Here is a 16,968-nt window from a genome sequence, read left to right as displayed (position 1 = left end):
ATTATATATACCACGAAAGATAGAAGATAGAATTAAACATTAAAAATAATCATATTGAAGTAATAATTTGTATTAAACTCAAACTTTCTTCTTGCATACCTCCTCTAAAAAGAACATAAGAGAATAAGAAGTAAAAATTAAATATTAGCATTTTTTACGAAATGGGTGATTTTCTTACCTACTTTAAAAAGAACATAGGAGAATAAGAAGTAAAAATTAAATATTAGCATTTTTTACGAAATGGGTGATTTTCTTACCTACTAGGAATCCCATGTTACCTTCATAAACTTACAATCCACATAAATTATTATAGAAATATCATTTACTTGATCGATCTCTATTTGAATAGTTTGACTTTGGTAACACAATAAGTGTAATAAATAATAAATTTCATTGTAATAAGTTTTAGATAACTTTAATATTATATCAAGAAGTCACTAGTGTAAAATAAGTTTTTTATAACAACATATTATACTGGTTTAAATCCACTTGGTATAAAAAGAGAAGCGGTGACAATTTTGTAGATAATGTGAGATCTTTTATACTAGTTTGACCCATAACCGATATAAAATGTGACGTAAGGGCAAGTCTATACTACATTACAAAGACTTTCTATATTGGTTAAACCTAAAATTGGTATAAAAAGTTGAATATTCAACTATTTTAATTTTAAAAGGCCATATATTCACTACAACCACCATAGTATGTTAAATTTTCATATTCCCCCAACATTCTTTCTAAGTTTCTTCCTCGTGCTTTCTCCCAATACTCACGCAGTCTTTGAGTTTCATATTCACTTGCAATAGTCCTCGCCTTCGTCTCCTCTCTCTGTCGCTCTCACCGTCATTTTCACATCGGAGACCGTCAATGTCATTACCTGATTCTACAATGTTCCTAGTATGTTTTTTTACGTTTTTCGGTTTGTTGCATATGTAGTTCATCAGTGGCCAACAATGCAAATCTACATAGGTGGAAGCACAATTTAAGGATTTGTGGTGGTTGCTCGAATGATGCTCGTGTGACTGTCTCGTGAAGGTGTTATCATGTTGCAGATCTGTGTGTAATGACATCATCATTCTTGCGAGGTAGGTGGATTTGTGTAACACCCCTTTCGAAATGTCACGAGTGTAAAATTTTTCAAAATATTTCGATAAAACATTCATTTCTTTGATGTCATGCACATTTTGGTAGTCGTAGAAGTTTCAATGTTCACTCGTGGAATATGGTGTTGTTCATGTTCTAGTGGTTACAACAAGTCCTGTGTTCACTCGCGTGGTTCTGTGTGGTTGTGTGCATTTGTTTTGACATTGTATGGTGGCTCTGATTCATCATTGTCTTGGTGCAAAGATATATACCTGTGGCGGCAGCTAGTGAATGCATTGTAATTGTATGGTGCTATAATAAAAGAACATTAAAAATGTGTGATAGTGGTCATTGGGAGGCACCTATAGAAAAATGACATTCTATATTGATTTAATAAAATAACTTTCTATATCAATTTTAAAATCAGTATGAAAAATATTTTCTAATTAGTATAAAATGATTTTTTTACATTAATTAATAAATTTTAAAACTAATTCAATCTTATAAAAACTTTCAATTATATACTAAAATTTAAATGTCTTAAAAAAACAAATATTTCACTATTTAACTGCTGAAATATCAATAAAGTATACTTTGGATTTGGTGATGAAAAAAACTTTCATTAGATAAGGTGTTTTAATTAGCCTACCTCCGATGTGACATATTTATCTTATCCAATCCTTTGTCTTTTTGTTTTTAAACAAGCTAAAAGTATTTACTTTTAGAAAATATTCATAAACAAACCCAACAATCATGAATAATGGGTTAGTTTTAAAAATGTGATGTCATGTGCGTGAAAACTGTTAAGTAGAATTTTCAAAAAAGTACTTGTTTAGGCTCCCTCAATAGTCGAATTTGATTAGCATCCATAATTTTATATTTATTTCAAAAATTGGATTAAGATAAGAACCCGTCTCATTATTTTAGTCTGAACATGAGAGTTTGCTATTCATGTGCTCAAACTTCTCAAAGAATTTAAAGTAAAATAAAATATATTAATACTCAAAAATACACTTTTAATTTTGTTCGTTGGTTGATATATTTATTTTGAAGAATTTCTTTAATAATTTGTTTCTTATTAATAATTATTCTTATATAATTTCGTTAAGATTAATCTATTGACCGTTTTAAGTTTTAAAGTCAGCAAGTGAATAAAATCAATATTTTGAAACTGGATTGTTTCTATTATTTTTAAAATTAATTAAACTTATACACATGTCTTATTAACCTGAAGGGTAGTAATAATTTTAAAACTAAAAAAAAAAAATCCTACGAAAAGATGTTAGCATCAATTCATAATAGTAGAAGTTAAACTATGAGCGTGATTAGTAACAAATTTATTAAGTTTAACTTCCAATTTGAAATTCAGTATGTTTTGTTTTTTTTTTAATTTCACTTATGGGGCAAATGAAATCAGAATGACAACATCATGTTTATAATTTTGATAAAATTATAGAAATGAAAGGAGTAGAAGTTAAACTATGAGCAATGGTAATAAATTTATTAAGTTTAAATTCCAATTTGAAATTCAGTGCATTTTGTTTTTCTTAATTTCACTTTTGCGGCAAATGATAAATCAGAATGACAACATCATGTTTATATTGACCAAACAAGTTTGAGATGTGAATTGTTTAAAATAAACTTACATGATATGATTTACTTTGGAAAGTAATTTCCTGGTCCAACAAGACCTAACAAGTTTATTATGACTAGTTTACTAATTTTTTATTGATTTTAATTAATTGGTATATCAATGTAGTTCTTCTTGAAAATTACTCAATATCCTACAATCTGCTCAAATCTAGAATATGTGTAATTTGTTAGAATATTTTTATTCTTTTTACAAAAATTAAATGAAAAATATGCTTATCAATATGAAACATTCGAAAGTAGTGATCTCTTTTCTGAATAAGGGGATAGAGTCAACAACAACAACTTTTTGTGTTCATAACTCTCTTCAATAATTTGTTTATGTTAAATTATTTAGTATGATGTATAGAAGCTCCATTTTTTTGGTGTGTTTTGAGGGTGGTTATATGCAGGAAGGTGAAAAGTATATTCCATTTTCTGGACAATGACATACCCCTTCCGAAATCCTCTTTTCAAATAACATGATTTTTCTCTTCTCTGGAAAATATTTCCGGACAACTTAATAGTCAAAATATCAAATCTCCGTGGAGATAAATTACTAAAATTTAAAAGCAAAATTTAATAAGAATAAGAATGGAAAAAATATAACACAATCCTCCAATCAAAAATCAACATCAACTTCATCAATTATTTTGTTATTAAAGTGGAAAACAAATGAACGGAAAAGAGCAATAGCAACAAATTACTGTGTCGCAAGTTATTGTGTGTGGATGAGAGAGAAACAAATGCATGTTAGCAAACCCCATATCCATACATACATACATATATACATACATACATACATACATACATACATACATACATACATACATACATACATACATACATACATACATACATACATACATACATACATACATACATACATACATACATATATATATATATATATATATATATATATATATATAAACTTGGCATTTTATGTTCGAACAAAGATGATCTGAGTTGAAACAAGCAAATGGTTTATTTTATATATATATATATATATATATATATATATATATATATATATATATATATATATATATATATATATATATATATATAAACTTTGCATTTTATGTTCGAACAAAGATGATCTGAGTTGAAACAAGCAAATGGTTTATGAGAATCACTTCGTTTATCCTTGTCAGCTATAGAATTGCTCGCACCAGGCTAAGAGGTCACTTTCATATAAAACAATAAAGGGTAAAAGTGAAATTTTAAAAATGAATGGGATGCAAGTAAAAATTGAGCAGTTGCAGTAGGGAACTTCACAGCGTAAGAAGGAAGTTTATTTTTGGGTCCAAGACACTACAATCAGTGCCTAATAATATGGTCCAACATTGCACGATCTTCAGCTTCATCTTTTCCATCCGCACAGAAGGGATTACCATTATTCTTCTCTCGCCTTTTCCAATTGCTGAAGAGATTTTGTTTACAATAAAACAAAATAATAAGTATATTGAAGGAAATTGATATAATATTTAAATTGTAAAATGTCATAATATTCAATAGTTAGAAATATAAAACATATTGTTAACTTAATAGTTTTAGTTTTATAATAGTTTATCCTTATATAATCTCTCACCCTTTGTTCACTTAGAATAGATTTGGGGAGAGTGATTAAATAGATTTGAAAATAAATTTTTTTGTTGTTTATTTGAGTGAATTTGAAGGTAAGTAAAAGTGAATTTGAAAACAAATCCACTCTCACCTACCTCCAAATTCACTCAAATAAACAATAAAAAAATTATTTTCAAATTCTCTCAAATTCATTCAATCATTCTCTTCCAAATTCATTCAAGTAAACAAAACCTGAGAGTTTTATAAAACTCCAAGTCATAAAATGTTTTTACATCTTTTATTGGGTGAAAGCAATAAACAGCATGCCCGTATGTCATGAATAATTTCATAACAAAGAGTTACTAACTATATTAATGAAAACTGAAATAAATATATTTTTAACACCCTTGTTAATAAAGTTATCGAACTATGAAGTGAGTGGATTGAAAAAATTCCAACCTTCAAAACTTTCACAAAAAAAGTCATATTAAAGTGAAGTTCACCTGCTGTAATATTAAATTAATTAATTCTTAAATATTTCTCAAAGTTGTATGCATTCATCAAATGTTTTAAATTACAAATTAATACTTAAATATTTGGTACTAAATATAAATTGATTATTAATTAATTATTATTATTTGTAACAAGGATAAGTCTAACCTAACTTGACTCAACATTTTTTAACTTAAATCCAACATCAGACTCAACTTAACTTGGTCTGAGTTCAATTTTAAGACAATTTAGCTTATTTTAATTAAATTCAACTTAAGTTTCATCTAATTCTAATCATCCCCATCTAGCTTAAACTCGACCAGAACTAACACGAGTTAACCCTTACTTAACCTTAACTAATTTAACTCAACTTGACTCATTTGCATCTTAACTTAGTCAACTACCCTAATTCAACCTAACTCGAGCACATCTCAACTCAATCCTTGTAGGTTCACCCTGAACCTGACTCTTGATCCCTGAACCCTAAACTCTTTGGCTCAATTTAATCCAACCTAACCTTTCTTGATTAGAACCCAACTTGACCTTAGGCTGATCCAACTTAGTTTAACCTAGAATTAAACAAACTCAACTTGACCTTAATCAAGACCTAAGCTTCATTCTACACAACATAAATCTAATCTGACTCGACTTAACATAAATCTACCTCTAAGTAACTTGACTTGGTCTTAATCTAACTCTACTCATATTAACATAGGTATGAACTAACTTAACCCAATTTGAACTAGTTAAATATAAGTCAAAACTTGTCTTAACCCAACTTAACTTAAACAAAACTTGATTCGATCTAACTTGAATTAACTTATACCATGATCTAACATCAACTTGATTCAAACATGATTTGTCTTAACTTTACTAAACTGGATTCAACTCCACTTGAACAAGATTTGACCTTATAAACTTCATATAGTCTCAATTTAACTAATTAAAATTGAATGTAGATTTCATTCAATAAATATTTTTTATGTATATAAAGATATTTTTAAAGTTATTACTTTTTCTTTTCATTTTCATTTTTAAAGATCTTTTTTACAGATAGCCTTAACTTATAAAGCTTTTATGATCAATTTGACCCATACAATTTTTTTTTTATGTACACTTTTTATCTACTACATGAGTGCAGGGTAATATGGGCTATATATTGATAAGTATAATGCTTGAGTACATTTTGTTAGTTATTCATATCAATGGCATTATCCAGTCTAAAATATACATCGACTTGTGAAAATAAAAATAAGGCATGATTAGCAATTTTACTGACATACCAATTAAAATAATAGAAAATCAAATAGCATGAGACGCATGAAAATTACATAATTTCATGGTAGTTTCAATCCCCACCCCTGCAGTATTAAACCTTTGTATTTCTTCCCCATTTGCGTGAGCTGTAGCCACTTGCCCTTTCTTCTCGAGTTCAATTGGTCTACCCACCACCACATGCAGTGGATGTTTAAAGGGTATCGGAGATCTGAAGAAGAGAAAATATAACCCGTGTAAAACATTAGTGCCAGATATCAACTTCTCCAATGTAATTTAAGCTTCATACTGATAGACCAGTCAAATGATTACTGTCCAAAAAACAATGATTGACTGTAAAATTCATGCATCCTCCAATCGAGTCCACCTTTTCCCAGTCAATAGCAAATATTTTAAGCTGAACCAGACAAAACTGACCTTCCATATTATTTACCAAACTGATTCTCAAATTGGTTTGACATTTTAGAAACGATTTTTTTCTATTGTTCCATCTTTCCGAATTTAATTCATTGAACAACCTCAAGTTTGAATTAAGAAAATTAGCTTCATTCATCATACAAAACCCCCTTGACTAGTGAAATTGTTTGAACAACTTCAAGTTTGAATTAAGAAAATTAGTTTCATTATCATGCAAAATCCCTTTGATTACTGAAACTGAAAAATAGATGTAAAGGAGATCACTGGCAGGTGGCAAGTTGACATTTAAACGAAAAAACATACCCGAAAATTCCCCAAAAATATATTGGGGTGAACTTGACAGCCCTCTAAAAACTCAGAAATAGCTTCCCACCTGGTTTCCATCACTTATAGACATTTGACTACAACAAAATTACACCAAAAGGGAAGTTATAGTTTATTTGAATCCAGAAAAAATCTAAAACATAAAGTAGCAACATTAGCAGATAAGGAAATAATACCCAGCGACATTTTAGTTTTAACAGTTTGCAGTTGATGTGAGAGTCAGCAAAAGCTGCAACATTTTTCCTTGAGAATGACATGGGCAAGAAATAAATACCTGCCCAAAGCAGAAAACTGGCACCAGGGGTTTGCCCTTCTCCATTGCTATGCGCACAAATCCTCACCTTGCTTTAAGAAAGGCAATCTAGAAAGCAAATGATTCAAAGTATTATTAACTTGCTTGAATACAAATTATATAAAGGAGTTTCATATTGAATACCCATTTTATTTGGAACCTTTTTCGGACTATCTTTATATATAGTAGAAACATTATTTAAAAAACAATCAGAAAAATATAGCCACCAAATTATCAAGCAAATATGATGTACTGAGTATATTCTTTGCATATATTTTTAGGCATTTTGTGATTGTACAATGATTCAATTACAAAAGCAACCATACAAAATGACAAGGTGTTTAATTGGTAGATTGTAATAAGTGGGCCCATTGCTATAATCAAATTGAAATGACTTCACAGCCAATGTCAGAATTCAAACAAACAGGACTATGATCGCACCAGTTTCATGAGGCATATTAAATAAAAGATTTCTTTATTACAACCATCGCGGTGTGCAAACGGGTATGACTTTGCTGCTACAGATAACAGTATCTTGGCTCATTATTGTACATTTATAAAATAGCCTAATGCCATTGCTGCTCAATAATTCTAACTACTATTTTTTTGTTGGTCATTATATTTCTATACAAGTCTAGTGCTTCACATGAAAAGCTTTATCAACCTTGTTCCTTAGCGTTGGGAGAATTACATTATCCCCAATTATATAATCTCTCATATTTTACATTACTCAAATCTCAAGAATCAGGTACACCTTAAGAGTGTTATTGGCAAGTCATATTGCCATAGCTCAAACATTTCAGGTTAGTGATCCTAAAATTAGATCATAACATATATAAAATGAATCAAGAGAATGTAATTTTCCCACCTTTCCATCAATATTAGACATGAAATATCAGAGGGGGAAGAAACTAAAGTGCTAGTTAAGACTATCAAACATGGACCATTCAAATGGCAATGCAGCCCAAGTGCTTGCATAGCAAGAGAAAATGCCTGTACCAACATATTACTCCAATTTGACATCAGTTATAATACTATATCTAAAAGAATAAACATTTTCAGTTACCGAAAAAGATAAAAATATAAAAATATATACTAAAGAGGAAGAGAGAAAAACAATGTACCTCAGAACCATGCTCCATGAGAAATGTTTCTTGAACTCCACCAGGTATTAAGATACAACTGTAGCCAGCATCCAACAGAGAGGTAAACCTTTTCCTTGTCACTGGAGTCAAACCCAACGAAGTCCATATGTGTCGCAAAAAAGGTGTGTAAAAAACCTATTTATTAAGTGTGATAAGAAATTTTTTAAATTATATCCTCAATAACCTTCTTACAAAACAGGGTATATAAAAATCTTACCGCACTGCTAGCAAGAACTTTTATTTTGGGAAGAGGCATAAAACCTGTGTTGTCAGCTAATGAAACAACTCCAATTGGCAAAACTGAATGTGGGTCATAGCCCAAAACTGCATGAAGAGGCATGCTATAGTTAATATTGATGAACTACTAATAATAAAACACAGATAACTTAGAAATCATCACCGTAGAGAGATATAATAGCTTAAAACTTGCTATGATGTTTCAGATCTAGCTCTGCCAAAGGATAAGAAATAAATTGGTTCATTCAGGACACTTCGTCTTATTTATGCAACGTTCATTCTCTAAATGAATAATTATTTAATTTCGAAATGAATACTTGCATAAATCTGTTTAGAACAATATCAGCACTATCACGTCGCCTATCCACTCCTCAAACTAGCTAGTTTTTTTCTTGGTACAAAGGGAAAGGAAAAAGACAGAACAGAAAGCAACAAAGCTAGCTATAAGAAGCTTGATCCCCTAAGCAAGAATCCGAAGCTTTCAGGTGGTGGAATAAAAAACTCAGCCATCTTCTGATGAGCTCTCATACCAGCAAGCGCATCAGCGACACCGAAAGTAGATATTTCTAATTGCAATTTCTAAATTAAAAACATATTATTTATGTCAAACCTTAGAATGGACACCGAAAGTAGATATTTCTAATTGCAATTTCTAAATTAAAAACATATTATTTATGTCAAACCTTAGAATGGTCTCCTTCAACCATTTTAGGTTATAAGTTACACTTTTCCAGCAATCGCCGCCTACCATTATGAATGAAGCAACCAAGTAAAGGGTAAGGCAATCTCCTGCTCAACGTTCCTAAATCCAATCCTTCACTTTTCCAATCACCCTTTTTCATTGTATAAAAACCACAGAACAAACTTACCCAAAAAAGAATCTGTTTAAAATATCTAACCAATTTTAGACAAAAAAAAACAATACATAAATATGTGTGTATTTATGTCAAAAGGTTGTTTCCCACTTATAATAGAACACTATGAATGATCTGATAACAGTACTGGGACGTAACTCAAACTCAAAAATTGGCTTGTGAGGTGAAGTTTGTCCACTACATAAACTATTTTGGTCGTGTTAGTATCATTATCACTAGTAAACAATCTCCATTAGAAGGCAACAAAATTGCAAGAGAGAACAAAGATACACTTTCATCTAAGAAAAATATTCAGAAGTCAAACTTGAGTTAAGAGTAAGGGGCAAACCATAAGCACGATTGGGATGAAAGGCCTTCATATCTTCCACATGAAGAATGACGGGAAATTCACTGCAAACGTGCTTGCGTATGTACCTGAAATGCACCCAATTTTTTTTTCTGAAAAAAGATACATTTTATTCTACCAGAAAAGCAAGGGATTCAAACCCAGTGTCACAAGAAGAAAAAGAAAATACAAAAGCTTATAATAACTTAATCACCGTTTTTTACATCAAATTTTCATGCTATAAACAAGTACCTGGATAATTTTTGACCGAATTTTCTATTTTGATCAATAGGAATCAGCATCAACACGAGAAGCAAATATAAGCCTGAGATAACATAACATGAGAGGGGCCTCTTTCTTAACCTCATTCAAGGGAAGAGCAATAGGGGAGAGAAACGAACAAGAGTGCTTGGCTGAGAGAGGACGAGAAGCGTGAGGAGAATCAATCAACCAACCAAGAATTTGACAATAACTGAGTTTGACAACAAGCAGCTGCAGGATGAAAAACTATGTGATTTTACCATGTAGCTGTTCCACTGTTTCAAAACAGACCCAGAATTTGAAGAATTGATGTCTATAGAACTGATTGGGTCTTTCAAATGCTGAGCGGCTGAGCCAGTTAATGAAGATTTGGGTATCATCAAGATACCTCCCTACTCGTTCAGTTTCCATGAGCAACATCCACAAGATTTGGGACGTATCCATTCAATCTTAACAGAGTCGTCAATCCCTTCAATGTCCGATATATACTCTCTGTCTCAGGATGTCTCTCATCCAAGGAATAGAATTCTACCACACTATCATTGCACCCAATAACACTACATCCCGGTAATTTCTTGAACCCGGTATCTCTCGTTGCAATCTTCAACCGGGCAACATCCTCCCATCTTCCAAGATCCTTGTATATGTTCGAAAGCATGACAAAGTTTGCAGGGTTGTTGGGTTCAAGTTCAATGAGTTGCTCAAGTGCCACTTCTGCTATTTCCACATTCTTATACATCCGACAAGCCCCAAGCAGTGCTGCCCATATAACCGCATCCGGTTTTATTGGAATCTTTCTCACGAAATCCATAGCCTGATCTATAAGACCAGCTCTTCCCAACAAATCCACCATACAACCATAATGCTTAATCTGAGGCACAATTGAGTAATTATCAACCATCGATTGGAAATGCAGAAACCCATCTCTCACTAACCCCATATGCGTACAAGCAGACAAAATCCCAACAAATGTAACACCATCTGGCTTCTCTCCCATGCTCTTCATCCGCTCAAACAAACTTAAAGCATCAACTGCATGACCGTGCATGGCAAGGCCATTAATTATGGTGTTCCAAGTTATTATATCCTTCACATCCAACCAATTAAACATATCAAGTGCTTTCTCTATAACCCCACATTTTGCATACATGTCAATCAAAGCATTTCCAACAAACAAGTTGCCCTTATACCCAATACTCTCTGCATAAATATGCACCCACTTACCCATCTCAAGGTCCCCCAATCTGGAACATGCGGACAACACTACCACAACTGTGTAATCATTGGGAATGACCACAACATCACCACCTTCCCCTTCTTGTTTTGGTAACATCAACATCCGTTTAAAAGACTCCAAAACTTTGTTAAAGAGCCCATTCCGAGCATACCCTCCAATTAACCCGTTCCAAGAATAAACATTCCTCTCAGGCATTTCATCAAACAGCTTCTCGAACGATTCCACCTCACCGTTATAGGCGTAACCGTTCAAAACGGTGTTCCATGACATCACATCGCGGTTCGGCATTTTATCAAACAGCGCTCTCGCGGCTACCATGTCCCCCAATTCGATGTATCCCGAAACGACGACATTCCACAGCACAACGTCACGCTGTGGCGCCAGGTCAAAAAGACGCCTTGCGGAAGCCATGTCACGACACGCCACATGAGCAACGATGATCGCAGTCCAAGCGAAGACATTCTTCTCGCGCATTTCGCCGAACACCTTGTAAGCATCCCCGATGAACACCTCTCCTCTCACGGAGTACATGTGAATCAACGCGGTTCCCACAAACGCGTTCGACTTAAAACCACGTTTGGCCACCACGCAATGAACCTGCTCTCCTTCTCTAACCGCGTTCGCCTGAGCACACGACTTCATCACCAATGGGAAAGTGAAGCAGTTCGGCGAAGCACTAGCGCGATGCATTTGCGCGAACAAAACGACAACTTCAAAGGGACACTCCAATAGGGCAAAGCCTCGGAACATGGCATTCCACATGGCGCCGTTTGGTTGCGCAATTGTGTTAAACACTCTTCCAGCGTGACCCATTCTACCGAGACGCGCGCACGCCGTGATGAAACTAGGGGTGACGTAATCATTGCTTTGTAGTCCATGGGTGACTATTTGGGCTTGAATCTGGTGCAGCCGCGTGCACGTTTCGCATGACCTTAACAGGGATATCAGCTTCTCTTCCACAACTATTTGTAGTCTCTTCGGAGAATCGTTCACCACTAACTTCCCTAATTTTCTTTGCATTTGTAGTCGTGGATTGAAAACACATATCAACTGCTTGTGTATGATATTGGTATGTGTAGGACCCGGACTGTGTTCCACTTGGATCCACCTGACCGGAAAGTCTGATGTCTGTATGTCGTGTCAGAAGAGTACTGTTTTTTCAGAACAAAATGTTTGTACCATTTTTTTCTGAAAAAGGAAACATTTTATTCGACCAGAAAAGCAAGGGATTCAAGCCCAGTGTCACAATAAGAAAAAGAAAATACAAAAGCTTATACTAACTTAATCACGACTTTTGATATCAAATTTTCATATTATAAACAGAAACAAGTACCTGGATAATTTTCGACCGAATTTGCTATTTTCATCAATAGGAATCAGCATCAACACGAGAAGCAAACCTATAGACACGAGATAACATAACATGAGAGGGGCCTCTTTCTTAACCTCATTCAAAGGAATAGTAATAGGAGAGAGAAACAAACTGTAACGTTCAAACTACGAGTCACTTAAGCACATCAAAGTCAAAAATTTTATAAAGACAAAGTTAACAAATCCAAAAGAACTAAACTTTATTACAACTTTAAAACTCAAGTATTCATACATCCAATAGATTAAAACATCAAATTAAACTTTTAAAGAAATTTCTTTCATAAAATTCAGATGAATGTTTAAGCTCCACCAAGGCACATCTCTCTCGTGTCATCTATTCCATATCATGTATTCTTGTATGCTTCCGTACAATACAAATGTCATACGATCATCGCAATAAACATACAAAAAAACATAGGTGAGCTAAAAAATCAAACACAATAATAACAACAATACCATCATCAAAACAAATATAACAATAACCCAATCACTCTACCTTTATCTCAGTGATAACATCTCACCCTGTATCATATCACATAAATGTCACTCAAAGGTCTAAAGTCACAAAGACATATCTTCTCATCAATCTCTTGTCACACAAACTAAAGTCACACAGACTTCTCACAATGATCTCTTGTCACACAGACTAAGGTCACATAGACCAACATTCCTACAAGGCGGTTAAGTAGTCCTACACACAGTTAAGAACTTGTTCCTCTTAAAGAGCCAACAACTTTCCTCTCACTAACGATCACACAGACTAGAGAGACTAGAGAGTACGATACTCAAATCCATTCTTACTACCTCACACAATCTGAAGAGTGCTCCTTCCCAACACACAGGAGAAATAGACCCTGATATAAAGGAAAACTCATCCTAGACCACTTCATATTCTTGAACACATCAAGAACAACTTTCTATTTATCTCACCTCTCACTATCTACACTTTAACGTAGCCAATTCACTTCTATTGACTAAACTATGAGGTTTAATATCACATCAACCAAACATTCATTTAACACATCAACTATCACCAATCATCTGAGTTACAACATTCACCATTCTCAAATATTATGCACATAGCCATAATCCTTCATATAACGAGTATCTTTAATGTTACAAGACCTTTTAAACAAGATGCACCAAATTAGAACCACATTCACTCTACTTTTATCTTAGTGATAACATCTTACCTTGTATCGTATCACATAGATGTCACTCAAAGGTCTAAAGTCATAGGACATATACTCTCATCAATCTCTTGTCACACAGACTAAAGTCACACAGACTTCTCACAGTGATCTCTTGTCACACAGACTAAGGTCACACATACCAACATTCCTACAAGGCGGTTGAGTAGTCCTACACACACAGTTAAGAACTTGTTCTTCTTAAAGAGCCAATAACTTTCCTCTCGTTAACGATCACACAGACTAAAGAGTACGATACTCAAACCCACTCTTACTACCTCACACAATCTAAGAGTGCTCCTTCCCAACACACAGGAGAAATAGACCCTGATATAAAGGGAAACTCATCCTAGACCACTTCATATTCTTGAACACATCAAGAACAACTTTCTATTTATCTCACCTCTCACTATCTACACTTTAACGTAGTCAATTCACTTTTATTGACTAAACTATGAGGTTTAATATCACATCAACCAAACATTCATTTAACACATCAACTATCACCAATCATTTGAGTTACAACATTCACCATTCTCAAATATTATGCACATAGCCATAATCCTTCATATAACGAGTATCTTTAATGTTACAAGACCTTTTAAACAAGATACACCAAATTAGAACCACGTTCACATGTTCACATCATACTCATACGTACAAACCCAAGCAACTAACAACCGTTCATAAATATATTAACCACAGCAAACAATGCATGAAAAGACGAAGCTAAAACACCCAGGTCTCGCTCAGCGAGACCTTTCCAACGCCCAACGGCCCACCGCCCAGCGGTATAAAGTGGCGCTCAGCTCTAACATACTGCAACAGCTTACTACTATAATGCACTTATGATTACTGCAAACATTCAACTACATTTTGGACATTTTGTATGCACTAACCCCATTCAAAACACCTTGAAACAGTCACTAACAACACCAAATTAAAGAAAACATTCCACATCAGAGTTAATGCTCACACTTACACTATTATGGGAAAAACCAACATCTTTAAACATGCACTACACTCTCCCGTAACCCAAATTTCCAGAACATACCTTACAACATCTAAGCATAGCACTTTAACCACTATATTCCATAAACACTCGTCGTCACACACGACTTTATTTACTTCAATAAATATACATCAAAATTTACTCCAAATCCAATACCCCATTATTCACAATTCTGAACATAAAAAACCAGCATTATCACTTACTGTTAAGCTTTAACTCATTTATCCCCATATCAAAACAGATTGAAAATTATACTACTGCATAGTAATCTCAGGTTTCACAATTTATACAAACTAAAGTAATTCAATCGCACATATATCAGTTCATACCATCCTTATTACTTAGTTTACTTTAACACATGCACGTTCATCCATAATAACACTTCTTAGCATACCATATTCAGACAACCAAGCATTTCAGTTCTGCAGCCCAGTTTCAAGAAAATTCACAAGCTAATTCAGAATTTCAAACAACAATATCCTATATTAATCTTACAGAATAAGCACTAGTACAGTCAAGGGAAAAGACAACGGTTATTTTCGCCTTTAGACAGCGGTTTTGGAACCGAGACATATACAGGCGAGGCAAAAAGTCTACCCTTTTTACCTCGGTTGTGGACCGAGGCAAAAGGAGTAGGATTTGGCCTCGGTTCAAAAATAACCGAGGCAGTAAGATTTTGCCCCCTTTTTTCTTTTAAGGACTTTTGGCCTCGGTTCTCTTTTGAGCCGAGGCAGTATCTTGAAAATTTCTAATAAAAAAAAACTAGCCAACGGTATTGCCTTCTTATTCCCTGCAAGCAAAGATTCCTAAAACAAAGAATATTATATAATCAAATACACTACTTACAATAAGTTTCATTTACCTATATTATCTAACTCTAACTTTCAACACTGGAATCCCACATTGAACTGTTGTTTAGGACTCTAAGTTACAAGTGCAAGTAACTTCCAAACTCAAAGAAAAAACTATATATTATGTAAAATCGAACTCAACAATGGTGATGGTTGTGTACAAGTCAGGTTCTGTCGTTAAGGAGTAGTTGAATTGAACATATTTACTCTCATGGCCTTGTAATATGCATATTCTACATTTGCCAACCGACTCTGGAACATTTTCCATTCCTTTTTACACCTCTCCCTCACCTGCCACCAACACCATGGACATGATTCATCAACATGTATATTACTATTTAGTAATCGAAGTATTTGAATAATATAACAAGTATAATGTTCAACAACTATGCAAGCAAAACATTATATAGATGTGAGAAAAAGAGATAAAATTGTATGAAACGGGTATAATATAACATCCCTTGCCATGGTGCCTTCCCAGATTCTGATTCTCCCTAAAAAAACACAGAAAAACATGCATATCATACATAGGCAATGAGAGTTCAACTAATGAGACTAACATCAATTACCATAGAAACATGCATATGTTAAATCTTGCCTAATTAAGATGCAACCCAGAGCTCAAAAGCTGATCTGGAAGAGAACAGTCAATTTATACATCAAGAAAATGTTTACACAACAAACCAGTTTTCTACTTTGTCACTTCATGGCCACCTCTAATGCCATGGCCACCTAGTCCAGTGGGCTCTGAGCAACGTAATATTTCAACACTATAACTTTGCATACTATTCTGCCATATAACAGAAAAAAGTATATTTGCCTGAAGTGGATTTAATACAAAGTTTATTCAGTAATGTTGTAATTTCTCTCGTAGAGATGAATTTAACTAAAAGCAGAAAAAGTATTTCTGTCTAATACCGTACAGAGCAGAAATACTAGAAAAAAAATCAACTCTAAATTTTCCTCGCCTCTCTTAATAACAAGCTCTTCACTTGAGTTAATTGATCAAGAAACAGATGTGATTGTGATCATCCACAAATGAAACACCAAAAGCTAAGTTACAAGAAAGTGTTATAAATAAATTCGGTAATATGGGAACTATAATGTACCAATCTACAGAAGCAGCAATATACAAAGGATAAACAAGCTCAGGAACAAACTCCATAGCTTGAATGACATTCAAAATACCCAACTACACCAACAAAGACCAAGATAAGACATATTGCAGTAACACTTGCAGAGTTTATACATTTGTATAAATTACTTACAAATTCCCATGACTCATACGTTTCAACCAGCATGCAGTTCAACAACCCAGAAATCATATCAGCAAACATTCATAACAGCACAACAGGGTTCGTTCATGCAGATCCAGAAAAACAC

At 33.6% G+C, this 16,968-nt stretch overlaps 1 protein-coding gene across 5 annotated transcripts; it reads right to left on the bottom strand.

Annotated features, from left to right (window-relative positions):
* Positions 1-5,936: 5,936 nt before the first annotated feature.
* On the bottom strand, positions 5,937-16,860 carry LOC108332074 (pentatricopeptide repeat-containing protein At3g29230-like). 5 transcript variants are annotated; one of them, XM_052876592.1, is made up of 10 exons: positions 15,747-16,860; positions 12,495-12,561; positions 10,065-12,349; positions 9,916-9,988; positions 9,667-9,752; positions 8,444-8,550; positions 8,206-8,361; positions 7,064-7,150; positions 6,769-6,866; positions 5,937-6,259 (listed from the first exon to the last, which is right to left on the bottom strand). In XM_052876592.1, exon 3 carries the CDS (start codon positions 12,179-12,181, stop codon positions 10,325-10,327), a length of 1,857 nt encoding a protein of 618 aa, XP_052732552.1. In that variant the 5' UTR covers positions 12,182-12,349; positions 12,495-12,561; positions 15,747-16,860; the 3' UTR covers positions 5,937-6,259; positions 6,769-6,866; positions 7,064-7,150; positions 8,206-8,361; positions 8,444-8,550; positions 9,667-9,752; positions 9,916-9,988; positions 10,065-10,324. The 5 variants fall into 5 exon arrangements, with proteins under 5 accessions (XP_052732552.1, XP_052732551.1, XP_052732550.1 ...); XM_052876591.1 differs by having other exon boundaries at positions 6,966-7,150; positions 9,916-12,349; XM_052876590.1 differs by having other exon boundaries at positions 9,916-12,349.
* Between the last annotated feature and the right edge of the window lie 108 nt (positions 16,861-16,968).

Source organism: Vigna angularis, chromosome 4 (genome assembly GCF_016808095.1).
Source record: "Vigna angularis cultivar LongXiaoDou No.4 chromosome 4, ASM1680809v1, whole genome shotgun sequence".
NCBI classification, from domain to species: Eukaryota; Viridiplantae; Streptophyta; class Magnoliopsida; order Fabales; family Fabaceae; genus Vigna; species Vigna angularis.
This window is presented reverse-complemented; position numbering and strand designations above follow the sequence as displayed.

Coding starts and splice junctions, on each gene's coding strand:
- LOC108332074 (XM_052876591.1), bottom strand. CDS start 12,181: ATGCAAAGAAAATTAGGGAAGTTAGTGGTGAACGATTCTCCGAAGAGA.